Raw genomic sequence first — 9,280 nt, 5'->3', positions numbered from 1 at the left:
TGCAAAAAAACGATGCTCCGTAACCTTGGCCAAACATTGGCCGATTGGCACCGTTCGCCAGTGTCCGAAGTTCAGTGCCAAACCAGCAGCACTTTGATTCGTCCGCTGAAGATGACAACGAGATCGTTTATCGGCCTTGGGCCCCAAGACACCGCTGTGAGTGTGGTCGGTGGTGACCCAAACGGTGGTCGGTGGTGACCCTTGCCAAAAAGGCTCTCCTTCGGTGACTAGCTACAACAACGAAAGAAAACGTCAAGAAACATAAACATTTCGGGGGAACCGACACCGTAATCATGTTCGGGCCCTCCGGAGCGCTTTGAGGTCCGATGGGTGCCCGATTCCATTCACGTGCCATCACCACGCGGGGTTCATACCCCATGCCGATTCAATCACACATTCTCCCGCTGATTTTACACCATTTATCTTCCGCCATCATCATCATCATCATGATGATGATCGGCGACCTCCGGTGAGGAGCGTGAGGTGCGTCGCGTGGGTTGTTGCCACACTTTTTTTTTGTTAATCCTTTTCACGTGATCACGGTCGCATTCCAGGCTACGAATCCGCAGTGTCACAACGGGATCGAATGCATTTAACGGCAGTAATCGCGTTTGCAAACATGAACGCTACTTTAACGCTGATATGTGCGTCGGATTGTAGTGTACCGTTTGCGCAACATCGCGAACAACATCTTCGATCGTCGGTCGCCAGTCGGGATCCGGGCGCCTTTCGAAAACGGAAGCCCCCGGCTGAAGGTCCCAATGTTAATGTTTCGCACCTTTCGCGTGGCTCCCAAGGCACAGTTCACAGCGATCGTATGCAGAGCACGAGGTCATGGTGATCGCGGTACACCGATAAATCATCTAACCTGCCAACCTGCCAACGTGCCTACCACTTTCGCATCCGTGGGTCGCTGGTGTCGTCATCTGCGCCGCACAACTGTTGCTCTGTTTGCCGAGACCACGAACCACGGTGAGCGAGTGAGTGAGAGTGTCTGCCACTTCCATTTCCTGTGGGACAAATTAATTGTCCCCTCATTCTGTGGGCGACGGTGACGACAATGATGGTGTCGTCGATTGGCTAATGGTGGTGCTGGACGCTTGGAAGGGCAACCAATTTAGAAAGCGAGAGTGAGACAAGACTTTCGATCCAATGGGGATGCCCAGCGCGTGAATGAACACTCGCTAATTAAAGGTGACACCTTGAAAAAGGGAAATTGGACGCGTTTTGGACCTCCGCTCCCGGGCACAACCATCGTTTATCACACTTTGCGTTCCTTTGACCGACCGACAGGAAGGCCCTTCCCGGAAATGCTCGCCCAGTGCTGGCGCCTCACCAACCCATCGATCGCTCTCCTATTTATGTCATTACTTTGAGGTTCCGTTTCGTTTTTTTGGCCCCCTTTAACTGGCTCCCTTAAAGCTTGATGATGTTTGCTGAATCATTCGTCTCGGACCTGTCTTGAGGGGTTGCTATTTTTTTGTTTTATCCTCTTCAGCACCAGCACCATAGCTAGTGGACACTCTGAGCGAAGGTAATAGCAATACTCATCACGACCACGACGACGACGACGGTGATGATGATGCTACAACGAGACGAGAACCACTTTTCCACACCTTTCGATTACGCCAGGTAAAGTGTAGAGAAAAAAAAGAGAAGTGATAATTAATCATTCTAATGAATAATAATAAAGTCGTCGACTCGCTTAATGCCGAAACTGGACGCCCTGGAAAGTACGGGCGCAACACTGCGGAATGACATGTTGCCCGATGCGCCGTTTGATCACGGATTGTAAAACCCATTATTGGCTCGCTACAGGCTTTTAATTTCTTTAATGTAAATTAGTGGCTAACATTAATCAAATTAGCCAAACGGCTAGCCGGGGCCCTTTTTTGGGCATTGCATAATCCTACCTCAACGGCTACGAACACAATTTATGTGTCTGCTGCTGCTGCTGCTGCAAGCTGCAATGTCCCTAATGGATTCATTTTTCTTGATTAGATTGTCCCCGGGTCGTTCAGTTCAGTTTTTGGGGCAATCGAATGCGCTAGGCCGGCCACCCTTTGCACAAACCATTCCGGACTATTACATCCATTACTCGCTGGAGAGCGGGAATTGCCGGTGCATTCACTTTAGGAACCCTCAGGCGTCAATTCGGCCACGAGGCACAGTGTTTGAGAACACATTACAAAATCATTGCAACTCAAATATTTACCCTGGGCCAGGCACCCGGGTCTTGTTCTTGTCGTTGGCACCGAGGTCGAACACCGAGTGCAATATGCAGGGTGCTAACGGAGAACAATTCAAAGGCGATGCTTTGTGGTGCCAACACGTCCATCTCCTCCCTGAAAGCAGCGAGCCACAAATCAATGATCGGCGTAATGCATTTAATTAATGTTTATCCTGGCACTATACTATTCTCAATGCTAGTTTTCGGGATCCGGGAGTTTTAAACCGATCCGGCGGTGTTTATGCAGTTGGCCGGACAGGACAAAAGGCATCTTATCGCCGATGCAGACATTGATCCTGGGATTGAATCAGCATCTAATTGCTTTGAAAGAGGTCACGCCACAGCCCAGCCGACTTCGACAAACATCGCAATGCATCGGGGAGGCATCACAGCAAACTATGATTTATAATATTAAAGGCCTCCTTCTCGCAATACCATCGATTCTCGTTCGCTGCTCGCTCACTCGCTTGCTGGCGTCATAGAAGGGGGCATGCCGATGGTATTATGTAAATTACTGGCCAAACATCATCGCGACCAGGGCCAGGGAACTCAGGGATACAATCGTTATGCGGCCGTCTAGGTAAATATTGGTTATTAATTAAGCGCAGTTAACCGAATTATCTCAATCGGCGTTCGTACTCCAGAGGTGATCCACCGCGGTTCGTGGTGCTTCCAATCGTTGAGCTACCATCACCGTGTTTACCAAAATTCCAAATACAATCCACGTCCGACGAGCGGTCCTGAGCGGTATAGAGATGATGAACCTTTTGTTTCTCCCGTTTCGATGCCACATTTCATCGCGTGGGTTTTTTTTTGTTTGATTCTCTCCTGCCAGCCTCGAGCCAATAAATGTCGTTATTGCAGCGTGCCCCCCCTCCTTCCGTGGCCAGCAAATTTTATGCTCTAACGTGGCACAGAGTCCTGGAAATGGAAATGCGCTAGAAATTCAATTCTTCGAAATGCATTTTTACCCAAGCCGTCCGTGTGGTTCGGCGCTAGCAACCGATTCATTACATCCACAAAATGTAGCATTTCCAGCGATGGAATATAATAAAAACGTTCGGTAAATATTCGTTATTTATCTGCACTGCACCATTGGTCAAACATACGCCTCACCGAACTCAAATAGCGATGATGATGTCGGTGGTGAATTCGGTCGGGGATTTTTTGCGGACATTTTCATTACGATTCCGAATCTCACACCGGTTTGTTGCGATTGTGAGAAATGAATAGCTGTTTGTAAAAAGGATATTAATAACACCCGTTTTCAATGTGAAACCATCCGTTCCGTTAGATTGATCAATGTTAATAAATTTCCTCTTAACGACAAAGATTAGTATCGAGCACACGCGACCAGGCCAGGTGAATGCACAATTTGTGAGCGGATTTGTAGATAATCTGTTGCACGTCGCCTAGGCCTCCGGACTATGGATTCCTTCTGATCGATGCTTTCCGTCCACGGAGCGAGTGTTGTAAGCGACCCTCTTAACACAAACCAGTGGCCAGTAATTTAGGAAATGTGGCTAACCATTTGTCACTCCGTGCTTTACACCTCGTGCGAATCGGAAAAGTGAAGAAAGAGGGAACGAATCGACACCATCACTGGAATGTTTGAATTAAAGGCGTGATACACTCAGCTGCTCTGACTACCGAAGAACTGAAAGAGAATGTAAGAAACCGATTGCAGCGCAGAGAATTCCTATCGGCGTGCTCATTGGAAGCGGAAATATCAATCATCATCGATCGAAGTAAAAGGGCGCGATGCTGTAACGAGAAGGGAAACCGTCCGCCCTTACCTAATCTGAATATCTTGGCCAAGTTCCGGCCAGGCCAAGTGACATCGATAGCTGAAAGTCATTCCCAGCACTTGTAAGCCATCATCGAGCATCAATTTTATCGGTTCTGCCTTGATCGAATCTAGACCGGAGAATGGCACCCACGGTCAGGAGGAGTCTGGTAGGCCTCGAGGCTCAGTGATCTGACCGCCATCGCCATGTGCGTGTGCTACATTCCGCGATGCCACCGCGGATCTTACTCCGTTTCAACGGTACCTTCATCCGCACTCCTCCAAGCATCAAAGGAAACCTTGAACGATGGCGAAAGGGGCACGCGGCTTTGCTCTAGATATTCACGGCGATCTCCGAACCAAAGTCACTCCACATCATTGTACAACATTGTCTTCGCGGTGGATGGCAGACAGGGATGATACGAGCAAGGTCAGTGTGCGCGCGATCTGCTGGCACGGAGATTGACCACGACCAGTCCACGACCGCTCGGTTACGCAAGCTTGCGCACGTTCTCGATTCATCAATCGCGCCACAAATGGTGGTTCTGACATCCCGTGGCCCGAGATGATGATGAAACCCTTCCAAAGAAGCCATTCATATTCCTGGGCACCAGGTCAACGACGGAGCACGCGAACCCACGCGCGTGTGTTTGTGTCTTACCTTCATAAAGACATAAAAGTAAAGAACGATTTAAGCCATCTTAAGCGCAGTTTGGAACGGAATTTAAACATTCATCCATCCCCGAAACCACCACGAAGTATTCCACGTAATTCGATCAAATCTTACTACCAGATCCCTTCGCATGGCCCTCCACGCGGCCCTCCAAGTGGCCCATCGCATGGCCCTCGGCATTGTTGGTAGAGGGCTCGGTCGGGCTGGAAAGAGAAAGTTTTCAAAACCTTTGATTGAATTACAACACACATACCTCCCGAGCAGCGCCAGGGTGGCGATAGAAGAACTTTCCAAGAACTTGCCCGACCCAACCGGCGGCCTCTCATATTCGTCTTCAGGCGCAGCAAATCGTCTCCGTGAAAGTGTCGCGTAATCCAACACCACTTTGCTGCCATCCCGAAGGACATGCATCACATTCTTCACGGACGTGCGCGTGCATTCCCGAGGCCTAGCAACACTTCGATATACTATTCACTATTCATTTGGTTTGAAATAATTGCCAAATTGCTTTAGCCATGACTGCTGAACGCCTCCCATATCATCACTGATCCATCCCCGAAAATGGTCTGGTAAAAATCCATGGGTCACGTCTCAAATCTCGCCAGTGGCCGTTAAAACCAACCGGCCCATCTAAATTGACCCTTTTTTCATCACTCTAAACCACCTAACATGAGGCGCTTTTGTTAAACTTCACATAATACAGCATACTACTAATGTGCATTTGTCCATGCCATATGCCTGTTTGCAAAACTCAGTCTGACAACTTTGTAATGGGTTTTGTAATGGGGTTTTCGATGTTTGACTATAGTTCTTTCGTCGAATGATTGCGAGGCCATTTGGAACCATATTTGAAGCAAAACTATCGTGAATAAATATTTTCTTTTCAGTAAAATAACGCCGCCATGGCGACACTTGCCTACTTAAAGTATACAAACATCAATGTAATGTGCTGGCCAGCGATTTCTCCGGACTTAAATTCGATGGAGAATGATTGGCGGACGTTAGTTAGTGATGTTTACGGGAATGGTAGGCAATTTGACACCATAGATCAGATGGAAGTAGCTAATAAGAGTGCATGGCGATCCTTGCGCACTGCAACATTTTTCATGCTCGCTGTAAGCATGCCATCTCGCATTTCCAGGCAGTTAATAGTAGAGGAGGAGTTGCTGATTGTAAATAAAATAACATTGATACCCTAATGAATTGTTTTCCATCTTAATTTAATTTTTTGTAGGGTGAGGCTATGGGGTGAGGAAAATAATTTATGCTCAACCATCGTGTGCCCGAGCGATGGAAACAATAATGAAAGGGTCCATGTCTGGTGCAGTTGAGAAGACAACTCCCAGTCAAGTGCTCTGATTGAGTCCACCATCAGTTATACTTTTTTATGATGGTGCATTTTCATTTCCCAAACTTTCTGGATTTTCCGGATGGGCTGGATTTTGCTGGTCGTTTTAGGCTACATTTTAATTAGGCCACGTTTTAGGCCACATTTGACGCAATTTTAGCCAGCAAAAATGAGCGAGAACAAAGGCTCATTAACTATAAATGTTTCATAACATCACATTTGTTCCATGATGCTCATTTCACACCCGCACTCCTGGTATGTTAATGCAACACGTAAAGGAGAAGGAATCTGTATCGTCGATCAAGAATGCTCAGCCCTCAATGGTTTCCATTCCATGCTTTATTACCTTTGCGATCAGTACCATTACTTTTCCTGGCGATTTTCCACGTGTAGCACATAAAGCTAGCTAGTGGCCAAGCATTTCGATGGACATGTACTGGTGGTTCGTCTATGACTCCTGGATGGTTGACTTTGATCCATGCTGATCGTCATCGCCAGGATCATCTTCACCGATGATTAATTATTAAGGCCGATATGGATAATTGCACCAATCTGGTCACCGTGATCTGGTTGCCTGCTTCATCCCTTTCCCATCGATAGCGGAATCGTTCAGTTCGTTCATTGACATTGACATTCGATCGATGATTATCCGGGAACTCCAGGAACGATCATCATCATCCTCATCATCATCACCCAGTAAAAGTAGAAAATGTCATGTGCGGCATGCATAAGCGAGACTGGTGGTAAGTGTGTACCGTGGGGCGGGCTGCGCGAGGTACCAAGCGTTGGTAGGCAATTAACCTGCCTAACGCTACCGCACATTATGTTGCGTGCAGGCTGGACATATCGAATGTATTCTATTCCTTTTGGTAGCTCCTATTAGTCTCAGATTCATACTGATTTTTAATTATGATCTGCGAAACAAACACCACCGATGATCCTGATCTGATGCTTTCGCGGTTTAGCGTTCCTCGCCTACTGCCACTGGAAGTCCTCGATCGGATCGATTGGCGATCCATGCGCATATTGGATCATATTGGCAGCCATCAGGCCAGTGATTAGTGGCACACACAGCCACACTGGCTGATTTGCCATGATTGAAAAATGGTAGCTGGTCAATCGGTTGATTGATAGCATACACCAATCACGATCTCAATATGGCACATTCGGCCACTGGGCACAGAGTGCTGGCGCGACACACCTCTTCGTGTCAATCTAGAAAACTGCGCGTTCTCGCTCAGCATCGATTTTTGTAGCCCTTACTCCTTACTAAAATTTGTATATGGATGCTTTTGCTTTTAAAATTGAGTTTCGTCGAAACTAAATTTGGTTTCCTTTTTTGGGTGAGAACGCCACGCTACCACCGCCCATCGAGTGCAGTGGAAATGGGTGGGAGAGCCTATTGCTCCTTGACGGGAACCCTAAAGCACCCTCCATCACCCTAAAGCGCGATTTAACGGGTGGAGGGGGGGGGGTGGATTAGCGTGTGTGTCCTCCTAAGTCTGGCCAAATCCGGATCCGGAACTCCGACGATTGCAGAGGCACTGAGAGTTTCGGTTTCTGTTCGGTGAGAGTTCTAATCAGTTTCGGAAAGTTTTTGAGGCTCATTTGTCGTCGTCGTCGGTCGTAGCGATTCTGCCGCACCCCCAATTGCAAGTGCCCAAAAAAAAAAAATTAAAAACTTGGGACATTTGATGGCAGACATCTTGATGGGTCCTGCAAAAATGTTCGGCCCGCTGTAAATTGATAGGAGAATTGATGGGGCGAGAGTGAGCGAATAACATCGGCTTGATTCTGGGCATTCGGAAGCGCTTCTTGGGTGGCGGGGGTGGTAAAACAAACTTGTAGATGGAAACGTGGTGGTCTTCGACCGTTTCTACACACAGCCAAAATTTGGCGGCTAAAGTCAAAAAAAGAGAACTTCATTTTTCCAACATTTTGGAAAAAATAATGGCAGATGGAGACAAATTTACATCTACGGTACGGCCTACACTGGAGTGCAGCATTATGTGTCTGCCGATCAGCTTAAAGCATATTATATTTTAAAAAAAGCTGTTTGCAGGTGTGTTAAAGTTATTTCGCGATGATTCTGTAGTTTTTCTGAAGTTCTTCTTTTCAAGCGTCCCTACACACACCATTATTTTTTTTATATGGAGCTTTTGACTTTTGCCGACAATTTTGACTTTAGCCGCCAAATTTTGGCTGTGTGTAGAAACGGTCTTCGAGTTGACTCATTCGAGTTGACCCACTCGTTCGAGTTGACTCATGAGTGAACTGTTCGACACCCCGTTGACAAACCACATTTCTCTCTCTTGTTACGCTGCGTCCACACCGCACAGAATCTGCAGATATTGTATGTTCCTATTCATCCTATGTTCTTATAGTTCATCACCAAATCAGCGTGCGTTTGATTCCGGAAAAGTTCAATGGGTTTATCATGCATATTATGTACTTTTGCCTGTTTAAATGATACATTTCCAAATTTTAGATCAAACGAGCAGTTCCTTGAACTCAAAGCGAATACAGCGTCTCCAACGCAACCAAAACAAATGCACGAACTGTCTGTTTTTTTCATTCATTTTTCTAATCGTCGCGAACGATTTTGTTCAGGATGACTTCACCTGTTTCCTATAGACACTTTGGCCTACATACAATATCTCCAGATTCTGTGCGGTGCGGACGCAGCATTAAAGCGTTTATTAAGGCCTCTGCAAACTGAGCGCGTAACGCTGCGTACATTGCAGAGCGTAGTGCTGCGGAGAAATGTACGAATTTACGTACGCTCCACAACGTACGCAGCGTTACGCGCTCGGTTTGCAGGGGCCTTTAAGGACTGTTTTTGTTTTTGAGAAACCTCTGTGAGGAAGAAGAGGAAGAAGAAGAGTGAAACCTCGAAGGTGAGACTGAAGAAAAAGGAGTCTAAATCCTTTTGCAGCCGTCTCACATCCAATCTGCGACCGATATCCGCGTGTGTCCAAAGGAAACCATCGGAAACCGCACCGGCAAGTAGAGAGGTTGGTGATACTGCAAGGATGAGATGCACTAACGATCGAATTCTCCTTTCAGTCATCATCACGGCAAGGTTCTCTGCAAGTAAGATTACGAATTACGCTACCGAGAGATCCTACTACCCGACTGAAAATGGTAAGTTTGGTTTGGCTTTGTACAACAACCTAAAACAAGAACACCCGGATGTGTGATGTGGCTCGAAACGTAACGTTTATTGAGATACCCCGGCTGCTC

General features: G+C 47.0%; 2 protein-coding genes across 2 annotated transcripts in view; one reads left to right on the top strand and one right to left on the bottom strand.

Moving 5' to 3' along the window:
- The first annotated feature begins 9,110 nt into the window (after nucleotides 1-9,110).
- The window catches only part of LOC126581229 (COMM domain-containing protein 4), a 3,558-nt gene continuing 3,388 nt past the window's right edge, over nucleotides 9,111-9,280 (top strand). The window contains exon 1 of the mRNA XM_050244742.1: nucleotides 9,111-9,181. Within this exon, the coding sequence (XP_050100699.1) occupies nucleotides 9,179-9,181 (3 nt within the window). The 5' untranslated portion in view covers nucleotides 9,111-9,178. The remainder of the gene's footprint in view (nucleotides 9,182-9,280) is intronic.
- Nucleotides 9,212-9,280, bottom strand: part of LOC126581228 (leucokinins-like) — a 1,689-nt gene continuing 1,620 nt past the window's right edge. Inside the window, exon 2 of the mRNA XM_050244740.1 lies at nucleotides 9,212-9,280. This exon is cut by the window's right edge and continues 537 nt beyond it. The gene's annotated coding sequence lies outside the window, so the exon portion shown is untranslated.

The sequence above is a fragment of the Anopheles aquasalis genome, chromosome 2 (genome assembly GCF_943734665.1).
Source record: "Anopheles aquasalis chromosome 2, idAnoAquaMG_Q_19, whole genome shotgun sequence".
In the NCBI taxonomy this organism is placed as follows: Eukaryota; Metazoa; Arthropoda; class Insecta; order Diptera; family Culicidae; genus Anopheles; species Anopheles aquasalis.
Note: the sequence above shows the minus strand (reverse complement) of the source record. Positions and strands in the feature narration are given on the sequence as shown.